Source organism: Haemorhous mexicanus, chromosome 5 (genome assembly GCF_027477595.1).
Source record: "Haemorhous mexicanus isolate bHaeMex1 chromosome 5, bHaeMex1.pri, whole genome shotgun sequence".
Lineage (NCBI taxonomy): Eukaryota > Metazoa > Chordata > Aves > Passeriformes > Fringillidae > Haemorhous > Haemorhous mexicanus.
The window spans coordinates 5,838,483-5,858,295 of NC_082345.1; the positions used below are offsets into that span (position 1 = coordinate 5,838,483).

The 19,813-nt window shown below is 42.0% G+C and overlaps 1 protein-coding gene across 5 annotated transcripts in view; it reads right to left on the reverse strand.

Annotated features, from left to right (window-relative positions):
- Positions 1-984: 984 nt before the first annotated feature.
- The window catches only part of ERC1 (ELKS/RAB6-interacting/CAST family member 1), a 280,985-nt gene continuing 262,156 nt past the window's right edge, over positions 985-19,813 (reverse strand). For 3 of the 5 annotated variants that reach the window (XM_059845691.1, XM_059845689.1, XM_059845690.1), the window contains 2 exons: positions 18,823-19,011; positions 985-7,666 (listed from right to left, as the gene is read on the reverse strand). In XM_059845691.1, the coding sequence (XP_059701674.1) occupies positions 7,529-7,666; positions 18,823-19,011 (327 nt within the window). In that variant the 3' untranslated portion in view covers positions 985-7,528. Of the gene's footprint in view, positions 7,667-18,822; positions 19,012-19,813 lie in introns of those variants that run through there. The other 2 variants (XM_059845693.1, XM_059845694.1) reach the window with 1 other exon arrangement.

The window sequence follows — 19,813 nt, forward strand, 5'->3', positions numbered from 1 at the left end:
AAATCAGAAGGGAAAAGGCCAGCAAGAAAGCACAGAGAAAAACCGACTGTACAGACGGACAAAAGGAGAAAGAAATGGAGAGAAATTGGTTAGAAAGTGTCCCAACTTGGGGAGGTCTGTGCTGCCAGGGCTTCAGGATAGCTGCGGAGAATCTGGTGGAGTGTGTTTAGCATGGACATTGTTCTACCAGTGGGACCCAGTGTTGCAATGCTATTCTCTTTAGAACAGTCAAAAAACCCCAGAAAAATGAGGTTTTTATACTGACATTACTCAGGCATTTCTCATGTCATCAAAACGCATCTGGAGACTGGACACTGGGTAGAGCCCATTTCCACCAGGGCTGCAGAGAGCACAGCTCATCCTATGCCACAAAGCCTTGACTCTCCTCTGCTCCTGAGGGACAGGACCCACATCCAGGTTTCACCAGGAACATGTTCAATAGGACAATCTTGCTGGCCTTCCCACAGCAAGGCTTTCCAGGCACGTTGCTCTGGAAGATGTGATCCCGACACTGACGCAACACGGGATGCACATCTGGAATTCAGTCACCCATTAGCAACATTTAAGTCACTGACTTGGGAAACAGGCAGGAGAGACAAAGGGGACAGCTGACTGTAACAGCAGCTATTTTATCTCCACTCACCTGACCTGTGAGGTCTGGGGCAATCACACCCCTGTGATTGCCAGTCGCTCACCTTCACCTTGCAGGCAGCCCCAGGTGTGTCCATGAGCATTCCCAGGCATGTTGTGCAGCCAAACCCCAGCAGGTTTGTCCCACTGGTGCACGTGGGCAACAACTGGGACCTCAAGCCTGTTGTCAGGGAACAGCCCTGCAGCCTACCTGCCCTCCCATCCTGGGCATGCAGGAGAGGACACCAAGCAACACACACTGAAATAAAGACAGGGCCCAGAATTTTTAAATAATTTTATAATTTCCTGATGAACTTAGTCTGTGAATAAAAAAAGAAGAAAAAAAAAAAAAAAGAACAAAGTGTTTATATTATCAAGGCAAAGTTGAATATAACACATTTTCTTTGCAATTACATTATCCTGTCAGTAACATGACTCCAGCAATAAAACACATACGAGTTGAAGGCAGCGTGTGCACTTGCATCATGGACACCAATGTCTCCCGCTGCTGTCACTTCCAAAAGGAATTCAAGCACACTAGATCCCATCCCTAAAGCCTGCCTCCCCCTCCACTAAAGTGCAACACGTCTCTTCCAAAGCAAATGAGGGATCTGTGTCTGTGGAGGGGATGGGGCATCCCACAGAATTCAACTCCACAGATGATTTGTGAGCTTGGTGTGCAGCTCTCCTCATTCACTGCCTTGGAAGGAAACGGCAATGTACTGTTCAGGTGGGCTTGGAGCAGCATGTTGGGCTAGCACAGAAGTTATTCCCCTGTTTGTGGTCCCATTGGATTCGTCCTCCTCCAGCATCTGGACAAATAAAGGCATCTTACACTAAAGCCTCCCCAGTTATACTGTAATGAGTGTGTAGTGAGGGGCCAAATGCAGCCACCCCTGGGCAGGGAGGGAAGGAGGACTTGGCCTTGTCCACAGAGATCTGGGAAGATGGGGCAGATAAAAGGAGCAATGTCTCCTTTGAAAATTTGGCTTCAGATTTGGTTTTTAAGATAAACACATTTTATAACAAGTAAGAGTATACATGACCAATAGATCAATTTTTTGCCAGTTTCCAAGTGAAAGAAACCAATGTTTTGAACAAAAAGCCCTACCAAAGCACCAAGAGCCTAATGGGAATACCTACTTAAAAGCAAATAACACTGACTTGATTTTCAAGATCTGAACTAAGCTTGCAAAATGGGGACAAACAGCACATGGTTAAGTTTGATAATAAAAATACATTCACTTAATGAAATTCTTTACCTGTGTTCATAGGTAAAGCGATTTGTCAGGGTTTATTTTGTTAACCTCACACACCAGTTTAGCCTCATGATGTTCCTTTCAAGCAATGCAAGTCTTTGATGCAACCAGAGCAGAAAGTGGCTGCTGGTTTGGGGCTTTCCTGCCCCATAATGTGCTTGGGTACATGACCAACACCAGAGGCAAGGAAATACAACTTTGATAATGAACCTACACACAACTACCTGCACTAGCAGATCTGCACTTGCTCATGTGCCTGGCATCAAGGAGTGGGATGAAGAAACCAGAAAATTTGGCCAAAGCATTTGGCCCATTCACATCAGTGGATCCCATCTTAGGGGACATCTGGTGTTGATAACTGTTACCAGAAAAGATTGACTTCCAAAATACTGTTTCATTCTGCCCATTTCTGTCTTACACATGTACAGTATAAACCTGGGAAAGCAGGAATTTATACAGGGTTTGTAACATTTCCTAAGAGGCCAAGCTGCCTTGGACCTCAAAAGCCTGTGAAAGGCAACTGGTTATAATTATAAGCCCACAAATCCTTTTCCGTACAATCCCGAGAGGAGGAGTCATGGCTTTGTTGCTTCTTTACTTGAATTCCTTTTAATGAAATTTATTTTTATATATTTTTAAAAACACATCTTTTTCAGTTCTACTACTATCTTTTGTTTCAAACCGACAATAGACACACATTGTTGGTAACTGCCCCAGCCTTAGGACCACACAGACAATATCGACAAGCAGAAAACAAAACAGGAAAAAAACACCCCTGAAAAAGTCAGGGGAGATACTGATGACAGGGTTACAGCACTCACCACACACACTGGAAAAAGTCAGGATTTCTGAGTTTATGCTTTTGACACTAAAAAGTTTTGAAACAGTTTTTCTCTTTTTTTTTTTTTTTGTTTTAAAAATAGTCAGTGGATACAGCCATTTTGTTCAGAAGGATCTGCTGCTGCGTAAGGTTCCTTCCATTTATGTGGAAAAAACAATTAAAAACATCGTTTCATTTTAAAAAAACCCCTGACACTCCTCTTCCTCACCATGCAGATGAGAGGGGTCAGCAGAGTTGGCCTTGCCAGGCACGATGCCCCCGATGCCCCGTGCCCGGCCCTCCCACCCTGCCGGCTCTGCTGGGGCAGTGTTGGTTTTTCCAGAGCCTTCCACGGCCTCTTCAGGTCCCTCTTCCAGTGGGGGTTGAGCTGAGGAGAAGCTTCCTTTCAGTATCAGATGCCTTGGTTGTACTCTTTTCCTTTAGCATTTCACTGGAGTCATTTCAGGGATATACACATTTTTGTATGTAGTGACATTTTTGCTTTGAAACCGTATCAGTGCATGACTCCACATCCTCTGTAAAGACCCCTGCAGTGGCAGCAATTGGCAATTAGTACAGGAGTGGGGACTCAACCCTGTCAACCCTCATCAGATGTAAAAATTTCCCAACAAATTGAGTACTAGCAGCAGGACGGATGGGAATTACAGAGGTGCCCCTTTGCTTCAACAACCAGGGTTATCTCTACAAGACTGATGACATCTATGCTCCCTTGTGCAAATTTCAGAGCCCTGAAGTACCAGGAAATTTCTGAGAGAAGGCATATTCCAGCCGTGCAACGAGAAATGGCGCACGCGGTTCCGCGCATCACGTCGGACCTTCACCTTCCGTCCCCAGGACTTGGCAAAAACTGGATATTCCAAAGAGGGTTTGGCATTTTCTGGAGTGAAAGCTGGTTAAAGGCAGTCAAAACGAGAGAGAATACTTAGAGCTTCATCTGGGAGCATGCCAGGTAATTCTTCTTCCAATGGCAAACAGGGCTCATGTCCTCACCCTGCAATTCTAGTGTTGTGTCCTTTTAGTGTTTTACATGAGGTTGGATTCAGAGGAAAATATGGACTTGGACTTGTGGATATCATGAACAAGTGTGGTTGCAGTGTCAGCTTTTACAGTGTACGTGGGCTTCAGAGGCTTCAGTTATTTTTTAGCCCAAACCCTGCCAAAATGACCTACTTAATTTTCTACAAACAGCCCCTGAGTCCTTATATCTCTCAGTTTCTCTGCAAATGACAGCTCAGAAGAAGAAATAATATGAAAGCAGTTAAAACTTTCACAGCTCCTGTAGCAAATGGAACTTCATTCAACAGCAGAAGAAAAAGCAAACTTCCCCAGGGTCCCTGGGAAGGGGCCCTAATTTCCTCGAGCTGCTGGTAGGAAACTGTCTGCATCTGCCTGGCTGCTGACACTTGGGAATAAGATCTTAAAAAGAGCAGTGGTGGGTTAGGCAACTGGATGAGCAATGCAGGGTATGCCACATATGGCCCTTCTCCCATGTGCCTCATATGCAATTCCAGGATGGGTTATGAGAATAAAATCCCTTTGTTGCCTTAAGGCCAATGGTGTGGCACTCCATACGAGTGAAAAGAAAAAGCTTTCAGTGGTCACATTCAGCATTAAATTGTGGCCAGCAGTACCTCCCAAACCTCAAAGTTCCTCAAGGTATTCACAGGATCTCTGTCAACAGAGGATCAGAAAGGTTACCCGAAATAGTTCAATGGACATCAAGTCAGATCAAGACTATTCCTAAATGAGATCTGCTCCTTCCCTGAAAGCACTTCACAGAGGTCTAAGACCAATCTTTAAGATGGGAAACCTACAAGACCTAGGAGATAACAGTGGTTAACGAGAAAAATCACCAAGGCCCAACAATTCAGATGGAAGGAACAGCAGGTGTGTGGCTGGCAGATAAAAGACCAAATGGCCAGCGTGAAAACCAGCCAGGCTTGACAAATCCTCCCTGGCCAGGAGATGTGTAAACAGTGAGCTTCACCCCGCTGCTGGTGCACAGATCCTGCACAGGCTGCCCTGACAGCACCAGGCCGTTGGCTGGGGCACTTTGGACTATAGAAATGCAGCCACAAGCTGAGTTAGAGATGCTGAAGAAGCAGCAGCACTTCCCTGCAATGTGTGGGCAATGCAGTAAAGCCAGGGAATTGAAATAACAGCCTGAAGTGATCACGCCTCACTCTCATCCCCTCCCCCTGCCCCTGCCTCCAGCAGAAACACTATCAAGGAACATCTCAGTAAGAGGTTTACAAGCAGGAGCCATTTGAACCATCAATAAGGGAAATTCCACAGCTTCTCACAGAGGAAGGATTGTTTTACAGCAGGGAACCAGGGCAGCTGGAGATTTGACCATATAAGTTAATGAGAGAGTCAGGAGGGGCGGCGGTGGCCGATGATGCCGGGCTGATGGCTCTGATGCTTTTACAGGCAGCATTAAATTCCTGGAGTGAGTAATTAGGGGTGATGAAGAAAATGCAAGAGGAAAGATTTCAAAACAACAGCTCCTATCGAAACGTGCTGACTCAAAGAATGGGACCAAAGGGGTGGCTCTGGGATGAGGCAGGGCCCAGCAGTGGTACAGTCACTGTCTGCTGCCCTTCCGGCATTCCCCCCTTCCACACATCCAGGTTCCCATTGCTCCCCTCACACATCACACAACAGAAAAAAAAAAGCTTCAGACACAGGCTGCTATTACAGGAAGAACTAAAGTTAGCTCTCCTGATTTGCAAAGCACTGGTAATTCCAAAAGAATTGGGAAAAGGGTGATTTGCCTCTTCTTTTGAGACTTCTTCCTAGACAGCCTGGCTATGAATGCAGCTCCTTCTGCTGAATTATTACAGTAGAATCAATGGGGATGGAATTTATTTTAAATTAGCTAGTTTTCAATAGAGTCTACAGGTACATAAGGTTTCAGTTTTACCTAATTTTCACTGCTTGTTTGGGAAAAAACTACAAGGTACATCTTCCCTTGCTCAAACTTTTGCTGATCTCCTTTCTGTTGGAAGCAATTGCTCACTTCTAAAAACAAGGTGTGAAAGACCTACAGGAGAGCTGAGCTGTGGATCCCAGAGATGTAAGAAATGCAGCTTTCTTGAAAAGGCCTGGAACATTTTCCTTAGCAAAACAGCTTAGTGATTAAGCTGAAAATGTAGTAAGCTATATGGAATTAAACTGCAGGCTCTGAATGGGAGGTTTACTGAGAAGATTCATAATTACCTCTTGACTAGAAAACCAAGATATCTTCCACTGCTGTGTTATTTGGTCTCCTTTTGTCTTCCCCTCACTCTCTGAAGTAAGATGAGCCAGTCAAAGGGAGCAGCTCCTTTAGGGACCACATGGGGACATGTTACAGGGCTCTGTCCTGCAGATGCCCCCAGACACACATAACCACTGGCAGCCAGGAAAAAACCTGTCTCCCCATTAATGCATAGTCCAAGAATGAGCACCCAAGTCCTACTCATAAAATAGGATTTCTGACTTGCTACCAAACTGCAGACAAACTGATCTGGGATTTCAGGTCATATTACCTATCAGCAGGAGCAGTAACGAGTGTCAAAGGTGGATGGGAATAAAACTAAGGCCTCTCATATACACAGAAGAATTGCACTGGTTTAAGTAAAGCTGTGATTTTACACCTATCTACTCAGCTGGGTGCCAACTCCAGCAGAGATGCTCCTCTTCATAAGGGTTATTGCTCTGAACTCAAACTCATTCCTCCTCAGTGTAAGCTAAACCAAAATAAATTAAATTATAATTATAGTAAGAAATATGCTACTGGCTTACCTAACTTAGCTTTAAAATTATACTTTTAAGCTAAATGATGCAAATTTCTCATTTACAGAATGCTTAAGACTATTCTGATGACAGTCAGTGTTCACAAAGTCATAGCCTGAAAAACTGGACAAACTGTACAAGTTAAAGCTGGGAACTGACCTGTTGACCACACCTGCTCAAAGGGAGAGAGCTCTCTATAAAGTAAGAACATAGGAGACACAGACCTAAGATGAGAAACCTCATCTAAAACCCCCCAAAAATCAAAAGATGAAAACAGTCACCTCAAAAAATGGCCCACCTAGCAATTCAGAGTCAGACCAGTGAACAATGAAATTCCAAGTTAAGTAAACAGAAAGTACCAGTATGCCTACCTTTTCACCCAGCTGCTAGAAAAAATGACTAACAGGAGCAAGGAGGGAAACTTTCCTTTCCTCACTCTGTTATTTAAGAACATAAGAAGCACTGAGACAGGCAGCAAGACCTGAGCTAGCTGATGCTGGCCAGCCATGAGCCATAATCAGGGCACACTCAGGTTTGGTTTTAGCACTATGAAATTCAGGCTTTCAGCTTTCATGAAAATAAAAAAAACAAGAAGGAGGAAAGCAGACAAGAAGGAAAAAGCAATATATTAATGAAAGGTGAGGGCTACTCTTCTGCAACCTCATGGAGAACTAGAGCTGCTTGTGTTCAGTGGATCCCCTCTTCTTTGCTCAGTAGACTTGGAAGAGCTCTGCTTAGCTGTATCCAAAAGTCACCACCAACAAAGTCAATGGGGAATTGGATTCTAAAGTAGAAAGGCAGTGAGAAGATGAATATAAAAATGGCTGATTAATCACAGACTGGAAGAACCTAGAGAGGATGTACTTTTTAGAAGGGTTTTTTTTTTTGCCTTTGTTTTCTTTGTCAGAGGTGCACCAGGAGTTTCTATTCCATGTTCTTTCACATTGCTCTCCACTCCCATGGCTCCGTGGGCTGCCTGGCTTGGCCACTGGTGTGCTGTTCCATGGGCTGGTGGCCGAGGTCACGAGGACTCCTCGAGGGCGTTGACGACCTGCTCCAGGATGTCGGGGCAGTGATCCGCGATCTGCTGCAGGATGGCGTTGGCAAACTCCTGCAGCTCCACGCTCTCCCTCTCCCCCTTCTCCAGCTCCTTGTGCAGCTGCAAGGACACACAGAGACACGGTCAGCCCCTGCTCTGAACTGTGCTCACCAGGCTGGGCCACACCACCACTTTGGGAAGGGAACTAACAGAGGTGAGGTGGCATTCGCGTTTTCTGAAAAATCCCTTCGCCCAGGATTTTTCTCCTGGGAAGCTGAGAAGCCTCAGAGAAAAAGGAAAACAATTCTTATCGCATTTGCTTCTCCTGTGTTGTGCTCATGTGGAATGTGTTTGGAGGTTGTTTACCAACAGGTGATTGTTTCATTTGATTTCTGATGTGATTGTTTTCACTCTTTGGCCAAGCAGTGCCAAGCTGTGTCAGGACTCTGGAGAGAGTCACGAGTTTTCATGATTATCTTTTCAGCCTTCTGTAAGTATTCCTTCTGTATTCTTTAGCAGAGTTTAGTTTAGTATTCTTTAATATAATATTGTTTAGTATTCTTTTATATAATATAGTATCATGAAATAATAAATCAGCCTTCTGAGAACATGGAGTCAGATTTATTGTTCCTTCCTTCGTCTGGGGGAAACGCAAATACAATAAGGTGACACATGCTGGGCACTTCCAGCACCTGCATCTCCCCTTGGTGACCCTGTCACCCAGAACTGAATACTCTCTATCCTCTTTATTTCAACTTTTTCATTCTACAGGACCAGATTTGTCACCTTCCCAGTAAAGACCATGTCCACATGACTTAAGTACTCCTGAATACATTGTGCTATGATAAATATAAGAAAAACTTCCTCTGTAGAATGTTTTTCTGAAGGCAACCATATTCCAGGAGCAATACAGCAGCTTGCTACTGTACTGCTGTAAATAGTTTGACTTTTATTCATGAACAATGGAATATTTCATAGGTCATTACTTGAGAATTATTCCTGATCTGAAATCAATAGGAATGTCACATAATTATACGTAATGCACCCAAAGTTAACCAGAACTCTATTTTCCCCAAGAAATTACTAATTTTCAGAAACTCTCTTTCCTAACTCAGTCAGAAGATGACTACACACAATTGCAGTGGAACATACACAATTTTTGTTTACTAACTCTGCATTTCCTGTTGGGTCATTCGTTCTTCAGATCCCTATAATTGGCTCAGAACAAGACACAGAATTTCAAACTTTATATTATTCACTCTGTCTACAGTTTATAAACAGTTTCTCCAACAAGTGGTGTCCCAAACCATGTCACACAACATATGCAAACACAGCTTTTAGCTTTGAGCCTAATGCCATTGCCAGATTTAGGGGCCCACAGAGTCATAATAAAGAGCAGGAAACATCTGCCTTCAGTAACCTGCTTAGCTGCCCAGCAATTGGTAAAGTCCATGCTGGCCTGTGAACTGTGCAAAATCCCAAGGAAGGCTGTAATTTGTGCAAGCATTTTAGGGATTACTGTACTCACAGTGGTCTAAGGACCTCAGAGAACAAGGAGAAGCAGCATCCCTTACTAGGTCAGATGATGTGGATAGACAGACTGGATAAGCTTTCAAGCAGACAGCCCTGCCCTGTGCCATATACCAAAAAAGCTCTTTTATTTGTTTAGTGATAGGATTTTCTTCTAATGAAGTATATTCCCTATGAATATAAGACAAGCATATATGCAGCAGGTACATACACCTAAAATGGATTCTGAAGCTTATTTCCAGCTTCTGAAGCCAAAGTTCTTTGTCACTTTCAGCTGCTGTGAGCAACCATCTTGTCTTATTTGAACCTTCTTTTAAATTTTGTACGGTTTAAAAAAATTAATATTATCTGTCAGTTCTGTAACATTTCTCATTTCTAACGGATTGGTATTTTTATTGGAACTCTACTATGTTAATACAAGACATGGAAATAATGTCAAACTGGCATCTTTCATGCCTGAAGGGATAACTGTTCATCAGTATACAAATTTGTTGATCTGTATTTGGCACTTCTGTAACACTGCTCAATGCAGGTTTTAAAAAGAGAGAACTATCAGGCAGCAGCACAGCAGGGATCATTTTACCACTTTAAGAGCACAATGCAGTGGCAAAGGTTAGATTTCTACAATTAAAATTCTAATCAGACACAACAGCATGTCTCTGTTTAGTGATGGTATCAAGCAAAGCACAGCAGATTGTTTCTGCAAGAATCACTGCTTTAAAACAAACAGCCTAAGAACGACTATGGAATAAATAAAAATGCTTTTTAAGAAAGTCATGGTGCAGGCTTCTGTAGACAAAAGTGTGAGAAAGGAAATTAAAAGGGCAAGTGTGCTACACTGCTCCCTTTACTAGGCAGGGTAGCATATAGTAAATTATTGGGGCTTTGCAAGCTGAATGTTAGTTTAATGTGTTCTTATGTGCTTTGTTCCTACTGGCTGCTGCACTCACAGAACAGCCATAGGAACCCGAGAGGGGCTCCTGCCAAGAATCACAATGCAAAGGCAACCTGATCCTGCTCTGTGGAGTGACATGAGCTGGGAGTGGGGAAAAGAAAGGGAGGGGAGCACTCTGGGCTCAGGCAGGGCTCTGGGGGAGAAAGGGAGGGCTCAGCAGTAACCCATAATGGCTCAGGAATGGCAGGCTGTGGATGGGTGACCAGCCTGTTCCAGCAGCCTGGCAGAGGCATTAGCCAGGAACCTACAATGGATGGAAAGGTCCAGTCAGCAAAGCAGGATTGAGAGAGTCAGAACAAGCAGCCAGGAGTGGTGCTGGATGTTAAAAGCCAGGGGACTGGGATTCAGGGACTGCTTCTGAGTCTGGGATTGTAAGCCTGGTGAGATCCCAGGTGTTCCCAGGTACAGCAGCCTGCAAACCCCACCACCCCTGGTGCATTCCTGGGAATGCTCTGAGCCTACAACTCTGAGAGAGGGCTGCCTTGTGCCTTCTTGGGCCAGCACAAAGATTGCATGGTGCCATCCATCAGAAGGATGGAAGGCCATGGAGATGGGAAAGAGCAAGTAACAGGAGAAACAGCCAGCGTTATCGTTCTCCTTTTCTTATCTGCCACCTGCAAGGGTCCTGAGCTCTCAGTGCACAGCAGGAGAACCAGGAGAGGGCAGTGTTAGCAGGGAAAGCAGAGGTCCTGCACCACCTCCAACTGCCCAGCCAGCACCCCTCTTCCTGGCCTTTCAGCCAAATCCTCCAGGTGAAGCTCCAGGAAAGGACAAAGCAATTAAATTAATGAAATATTAAAGCACCTGAAAGAGACTGAACTTCAAAACGGAAAGAGGGTTGGTGGACAAAGGAGAATCCTGCAGGATGTTGTCTTCAGTGGGGCAATACTGCAACACCAGTGAAGTCTCATGCTCTACTAGTCAGCATTTATGTATTTATAAGATGCCTTATAAAATCAAGATAAGCCCAACAAAAGAAGCTGATGCCAAAGCTAATAAATCAAATGCAACCAACAGAAGCAACCAACTTAACCAGAGGAAGAAAATATTTCCAAGAAAAGAGTTTTTGACCATCAAGAGCCCAAAAGGAGATGGCTCTGAATGCTGAAGGCCAGCAACAATACTTTACAAATTAGCACAGACAGAAAGTCTACACAGCTGGCTGGCAGATGTCTGTGATGAAATGTCTTTGGAAAAACAGCAATGATAGCCTTGAGTTGAGTTTGCTAGCTTCAGAACAGCAAGATTTAATAATGTGATTCCTGCTTCAACAAAGACATCTGAATTGACTCTATGGCTGGTGGCAGCATTTCTAGAGCAGGGATATCATCTCCATTGACGTCACTGCTCTCGGCAGCAGCTGGGAGCAGCACACGTCAGCCCTCCCTCCACCAAGGGGAACATCCAGTTCTCAGTGCCATAGCTGGATTCACCTGGATGTTTCAAAGTCTGAATTTTAGGGAAGTTTCTCTGAAAGTATTAATATCTGCTCCTGGTTTCCTAGATTTTTCCAGTTCTGCTCCTGGTTTCTGAGATTTTTTTTCTCGTGAAAGCAAGCTGACGTGGTTGTTATCCTCCCCCTCCCATTTTTCTATGGAAATCAAGAAATGTGAACAATCCTTTTTTGTTGGCATTTCCAGTTGAGGATATGGGGAGATTCACATACTTGTCTCAAAGAAATGACCAAAAATGAGAAGGCAAAGTCAGATTTGTTTTTTGTCCAGTTGATGACAAGTAAGAATAGACAGCTCAGAAAGGAAAGGACAGCAAGGACCCCAGAAGTGCTTAACAGTATTTATCTTTGGAGAGAACAACAGAAATGGCCTTCAACATCTCAGGGGAAAGAAAGCTTGCAGATAATCTGCTATAGATTCAGACACTTTTCAGCACTGCTCCTTCCTTCCTGTGTTTAGAGCAAGTCACGATAGGAATAATTTTCCATTTATAGTTAAACTCCATCACTGGAAAAAAATCCCTAACAATTCACCATGAGTTTAGCTTCTCTGTTCCAAGATATTTCAGAACTTACTTAAAGATTAGTAGACATTCAGAGTCATATGAATGATTCATAAGAAGATAACTTCATGGTTAAGAAATAGGAATGCTATGGTTTTATATGCAAACTGGGTGAATTGTGCTGCTGCTCTGCAGAACCTTTGTGGCCTCTGCTTTTCCCATAATGCAAACAAGGCATAATTAAACTAAGATTCTTTAAAACTTATTAATACTCCCCAGTGTGATTTTTGCCTCATTAACAATTCCACAGAAACACTGATGAAAAAGGGCAAACACAGAAAAACTGGTATCTCATCTTGGGCTATGGACAGTAAACCTGAATGCAGAATATGAAGAGCTTGTAGAGCAGCACAAAAACAAAGTCAGTGGAGAACTTCTCTAATGATACAATACCAGGATATAAATTTATGTTTTTCCAAAGTTCAAGTGTTTCTGCATCAGGTTATGGTTAGTCTGAAAAATACATTTAGAATTTAAAGTAACACAAGTAAGCATAGATAAGAAATTACACTGATTTAATCTAAACCTCTGTTTTGTCTCCAGTTAAACTTCACTGTAGCTCAGGCAAATGGTCAAGAGCTTTTGCATCTACCCAGACCATCCAGTGTAAATACAAGTGTTTGATGCAGTGAGAGCTAATTACATATAAACCTTTATTTCTCAACTATGTACCAATAAAAGAGCCCAAAGAAAGAGTTACGAGTATGGAAATCCAGTCTGACAAATTTCAAAAACAAAAGAAGAAAAATTTTTAATGTAAACCCTTAAACATTTCTGCTCTACTTGGGGTCTATATTAGCTCTTTCAAAATACTTAAAAAACATGCATTTAAAAATTAAAGTAAGATTTCAAATGAAACAGTCTTGTTTTTTTAAACAATATCTACAATGCACATCGCCCATTTTTATTTGTGCATGGAATTACTAATTTTAATTCAAACATATACTATCCATCATTAACATTAACTATTCCTAACTTGAAAAGAGATATAAAGCCAAGCAGAACCCACAGCAGTAGCTCAGCATCAGGAGATGCTGCACAAAGCTGCCACAAGGACCACGGTGTCCAAGCAAGGGCCAGAGTAACAGAATTTACCACTAAGAGCAAAACATGAGGAGAGGTGAGCTGGCCTTGAGAAAAGAAAGGAACAGCCTGGGGTTGTACCTTCTGCTTGTAGGGACTGCTTCTAATGAGACCACTCTCATTTTCTGACACACCACACACACACAACACTCTTGATGATGTCCTGAAATCAGTGTTTTTCCTTTTATATCTCTTTTCAAGCTAGGAGTTGTTAATGTTCCTGACTGATAGCATGTATTGTAATTAATATTAGCAATTTCATGGACAAATAAAAATGAATGATGTCATGGCATTATGGCCATGGCTAAGTCACAGATAACATTTGTGATTTTAACCAGTATTTAAGAACTATGACACTGTTCTCATCCTCACCCAACATTAAATATAAAAGTTTTAAATACTTTATCATGTAACAATTTTAGAGAATTCCCATATCCATTGCTCTCTCAACCAAATTCAGGAAATAGATTTGCTCGTGAAGAAGGATATAAATTGTTGCAATTATTACTTCTAATTTCTAACAGAGACCAGAAGTGGACTGTTTAACTTTAAAATACATTATGCATTCCCATAAGATTACAAATTAAAAATAAATGACATAAATCAAGTGGGGGAAGATAACAAGCTAATAGAAGAGCAGTCAGAGAAGGAAGACAAGGGTAAACTCTGAAGTAACAGAGTAATTTAGAATGACTAAATGCAAATCATAGCAGAGTAATTTCTTTACAGAAACCAAGTAAGTTGAGTAATTCCTCACAGATGACACAAGAACACAAGCAGAATCTGAACAAAGAAGTACACAGGATGTTTATAAAATGACTATTTGTACTTTAGTGTAAAGTTTATCCCACTTGCAATATTGTTTGTGTAACAAATCAAAATATGTGTTGAATATTTTCAGGATTTAACAATCAAATATGCAGTTTTAAAATGAAATTTGACAGCTACAGGTATGAGGTTTGGTGTCCTTTCCTACAGAAAGCTTACCATTGCTCTGTGGAGGCTGAAATGTGAATTAAGTGCAAGGTAAAGGTTGCTCCTTGGAACCAAGCCATGCCTCTTTAGCTGACACAGCAGGTTCTGACTGCTACAGTGAAGTGACATTATCACCTTTTTCCTTCCTCTGCTTTAGGCAGCTGAGCAGAAAAGGCATTCCTGATTTCTTGGGAGAGGATTAGTAAGCAGGAATCCCTAGAAGGTCTGTGCTTGGCTGAAGCTGGTGCACAGGGAAAGGGAAGAAAACCTTCCTGCACAACAAAGGCTCTTGGATGATCATTCGGATTTTCCAGAAGTGCCTTTCTCTGTAACTCACACCAAAGCAGGCACAGGGGCAACACTTGGTAGTGGGGTGAGACCAGTTCCCACAGCAGGTGACTTCTGAGAGAGCCTCTGGTGGAAATGTACCTGCCCAGGTCTCCAAGACTGCTGCTGATGCCCAGGTCACAATGCAAATGCTGCCAGAAACACCTCTGGAGGAGGAGAGGTTGAGTGTGCAGGGAACAGATGGTGCTTAAGGGCCAGCAGAAGCTGGCAGACCCCCAGCAGCCTGAGGAAGCCAGGACATGCTGGACATGGCTGGAAAGAGCCAGGGGAAAAAATGCCTCCTACACCTACGGTTAAGAAAATTATTTTAATTGTATAGATCTTCTGTTGCAAGAATTATTTTTTCCAAATAGTGTAGGACCTTTTGAAAATAAGAAATTCTCTGTAATACAAGGTTCTGCACATTTACAGCTGGATTTGAGGTCTAAGAAACAGTGCTGATAGTCTTCAAGCTATTAACAAACCTAATACTGCTGCCTGCTTCTAATATCTGGTTGCTCTGGGTTTTTTTGGCTCTTTTTAATTTCTCACACTGCTGCCTCTCAACCCCAGTGCAGGGCACCCCCTCTGACACACTGAAGTGAGGATTTTCAGCAAATTCCAGTTTCTACTCCATTCTTTTTTTTTTTTTCCTTCAGATAAGAGCAAAACAAAACCCAAACTATAAATAAAAGTGTGGACCATATAATTATGTTCTTAATGCCATTTCCTTTCATAAAGGACTAAAATCCCACACTTACAGGCAACTATCTGAAATGTGAAACAGAGCAGTCATTCTAGAGCTCAAGGATATTAACATAATGATACCTCTAGGACAAAGTGAAAGAAAATATGGTATTTAATAGAAATTGCTAGGATAATGCAATTATTTATAATGAATGAATGGAATTTTTATTTCTGAGTGTCAAGACTTGGAACATTCCTCTTTCCTTCTGGTAACTTCAGTTTTTTAATAAGAAAAGTCAAATAGGACATGAACTGGTTGAAGGATGACAGTTCCAGAAACAGTACTGTGTAGCTTATTTGGGGACATTGGGTCAGAACTGACTCAAAGGGACATTTTCCACCACAGGAATAATTTAATGGCATGGTTCTGAGCTCTATAGATCATTTACTGTCCACAACTTAGTCTAATATATTATTTTAGATTAGGTTTTGAGACACCATATATTCATAAGTACTGGCTCCAGTTCTTCTTTACAAATGGAGCAAAATTTTACTACAATAAGTCAGCCAACACAACATCTTTGATAAAATGCCAACAAAGAATGATACAGTATCTTGGCCCCACAGCTTGATTACAATCAATCTTCCCCAGGGATGTGGTCACAGCCCCAAGCCTGACAGAGTTCAAGAAGTGTTTGGATAATGCTCTGAGGCACCTGTTGTGATTCCTGGGAATGTCTTGTGCAGGGATAAGAGTTGGATTCAATGATCCTTGTGGGTCCTTTCCAACTCAGCATATTCTGTAATCAGCTGAAGTCACTAAGGACTATCACTGAACTTAATGGTAGTGTCGAGACACTGTTATGGATAAGAGGCACCAATTACCAGTCAGACTTTGAGACTACAAAATTATTTATGTGGCAACAAATTCCCCTTAGATCCATGGTGTTGATGCTGGCAGATATTTTTCCAACAGCTATTTGTACCTGAGTTACTGTGGGTCACCATGGGTGCACTAGAAGAGTGAGAAGGTTAAATCTACTTCACACACCAGTTGTATCTACCAAAGGAAGCCACAGAAAACTCCTGCTGTTTGTACCTGAACCTCCCCAGCAGGGATGAAAGATCTACCAAGCATATTGGTTATGATGAAACATAGCAAACCACCCTTTGTCAATAAAAGTTGCTGCAGAAGGAAATAACAGCTCCAAAACCAACAGTATGAAAACGAATTCTTAAGTATTTATAAAAAAAACCTCAAAGCAACCAAACCAAACTAGGTAATCTCATTGGTGAGAAGTGGATACGTTGGCATCATGCTTAAATATTATTGGTGTTGGTTAAATGTATCCTCCCTAATCATGTTAGCACTTCTTAACATTCAAGGGGATTAATTTTTTCCCACTGAGGCTTGTAAAGCATTATCTACAGAAGATCATATTAGAAGGGACAGGAGTGAATTTAATGCACTGGATTTGAGGTAATTTATAAAACTCATTAAAATTCCAAAGATGCAAAATGGGTATTCTGTGATGGGCTTCTGCAAATCTGGAGAACTGATTCCCACCCCCCATGGGAATACTTTAGGCACAAAGGAAACTCTACAGCTAGAAACAGAAAAGCTCCATGGCTTAAATGAAAAGTCTGCTTTGTAAATTGAAATATATCATTAGTTTGTGTTTTGCAACTGAAGCTTCTTAAATACCATCTGAGTGAGTATGGGAAAGCAGAGGAGACAGCTACATTTTATTTTAGCTGACATTATTTATGCTTGGGAATCGTGAGTGGAGAAGTAACTTTAAACAACTGTGGTGACAGCAGTGCAGAATTAAGACAATAATGTGAGAGGATGGAAAAAGAATTCTTTTCTCTTTCCAGAACAACTTAGGTAATTCCCTTTTCTCACAATTTCTCACAATGCTTTCTTTACTGTGTAACCCATAAATGTTGCTCATGGACTAGCAAAGTTTTAATGGGAAATATTTTTGGGCCTACTATTCAGAAGAATTTGACAAAGAAAGCTTTTCCTATTTTCTTTACCCACATCTCTTGATAGCAAATACCAACTATCCCCACAGATCCTGATTATACATGAAGACAACCACAGCTGTAATTAATGAGGCAATTTATTTCAGTGATATCCAAACTTTGCCCATATCCACTCTCATTTTCAGAGGTGCCTCCCATACATGCTTACAGGTTTTGTCACCCACTGCTTCATCCCAATCTGACAGACAAGGTGGTTCAAAATAATATGCCCCATGTTTTGATTTATACCAGAGGAGCTGTCAGGCTTTAATAGAGGAGGATGGCATGCATAAAACTGAAGAAATTTTAATCCTGTATCAGTGATTACAGAAGCCAGGAGGCTCTGAAGGGAAAAGGAATGTGTCATACCTATAGAGGCAAATGCAGATATTGAGGGAGGCACACAGCACAAGCTGAATCAGTGAAAGGATGAAGACAGGTACAGAAAGAGAGCATGACTGCTGTGTACCATCTCGGCCCTGTTACAGGCAGATTTATCTCCAGAGGTCTGCTCTTTTTGAATTTCAGACATGATTTTGTTGGTTTCCTGCAATTTCACTGCTCTCTCCAATTTCTGAATCAAAATTCAGTCTTGAGTCAGAAGTTCCAGGAAGTTAGTTTTAAAATCACAAAGGAAGAAAACCAGAGGTGAAGTGTCCAAGACAGGCTCAATGTATGTTCACTGACCCACAAATCCCCTTTTAACTGTACAGGCCTTACACTAGCTTGTGAGCTCATTGGATAGAGTTTGGTATAAAACATATGAAAGTGAATAGCTAAAGACTTGGCATAGTCATCCAAAGTCAGGGTTAAAAAGACAAAACTAGTCACATTTAGTTCTGGCACAAGAGAACAGTAAAGTTATGAAAATTGAAAAGAGGAATAGGAATGAGTTAGAAAAAAAGTTGTAGGGAATGGTGAATTACAGTCCAGAAACAAGAGATAAAAAACTGCCACTGAAGGGATTAAGGAAGGCAAGACATTACTAGAGCTGGGAGAAAGGAAGATTATTTCAGTGGATGACTTATAACTAGACAGCCTCTTGTGGAGATATCATCTGACAAACTCCTATTCAATCCTTTCAGTTCTGTATTCCAAAACTCCTGGAAATATACAGCTGGGTTTCTGAAGTCACTGTGTGTGTGCATACAAGCAAGGGTGTATCACATCCAGCACAGTGAGTCCAACCTTGATTCAGGTATGAAGGCAAGGTGGGTAAGAGGAGAAATTACTGGCAGAGTATTCTGTAACAGCAGGTAAGAACACTGCATTCACTTATATAAAGAGACTCATAAAAATGTGTCAATTAAAATATAAATGGTTTATATAATTAAAGTAAGATTTAAGATCTTGATGACCACATTGAATTATAGAGAGCAGTTAAATTTGTTAACAGTTAAAGCATGGCAAAAGTGGTACCTTGCAATTTGATTTCTCCTGAGTGTGGAAATGCATGGCCCCAAGTATGGATTAAAGAGCAGATGAAATTCCATAATAAATATAAATGGCAATGATTAAAAAAATTATTGACTCCTTTAATCAGCTGAAGAGCTGCTAAAAGCCACCTGCTTTCACCACTCACAACACGGTTTCACCACATTTTGGTGTGGCACATCAGTAAAGGCTCCATCAGCAAGCTCAGGTCCCTGTTCAGAGCTGGAGCCCACAAACTCACCTGCTCCTGGGTCATCTTGTGCAGCTCCTTCTCCCAGGCTGCCTGGTCATCATCCAGGTGGTAGGAGGCAGGTGGGGTGAGCCCGCGCAGGATCAGGGGGTCGCGCTCGTGGCACAGGGCTGTCAGATGGCCGATGTACAACTTCAACTTGCTGCGGTTCTGGTCGAGTTCTAAGAGGGGCTGAATTATCTGAAAGAAGAGAGCAGAGACAGTGAGAACAGCCTGAGACCCAAGCAGTGATGAAGGCAAAGATCAGCCTCTAAGTTACAATCTTGTCCAGCCTCACAGTGGAAGAAACCTGAACATTCTTTCTCTTGTACTCTTGGTCCATAATGGACCAGCCATCCAGAAAGAAGCCAAGGACACTGGTATTGTATTTGCATTCCCCCCAGACAAAGGAAGGAATGGTGAATCTGGCTCCATGTTCTCAGAAGGCTAATTTATTACTTTATGATACTATATTATATTAAAGAATACTATACTAAACTCTTCTAAAGAATATAGACAGGATACTTACAGAAGGCTAAAAAGATAATCATGAAAACTTGTGACTCTCTCCAGAGTCCTGACACAGCTTGGCACTGCTTGGCCAAAGAGTGAAAACACTCACACCAGAAATCAAATGAAACAGTCACCTGTTGGTAAACAATCTCCAAACACATTCCAAAGGAGCAAAACACAGGAGAAGCAAATCAGATAATTATTATTTTCATTGTTCTCTGAGGCTTCTCAGCTTCCCAGGAGAAAAATCCTGGGTGAAGGGATTTTTCAGAAAATACAAATGTGACAAACAGCCTGAGACCCAAGCAGTGATGAAGGCAAAGATCATCCTCTAAATTACAATCTTGCCCAGCTTTACAGTGGAAGAAACCTGAACATTCTTTCCCTTGTACTCCTGGTCCAAAATGGACCAACTATCTAGAAGGAAACCAAGGACACTGGGGAGAGGGTGCAATGATGACAGCTGTGTGATTAGACTGGAAAACAGGGA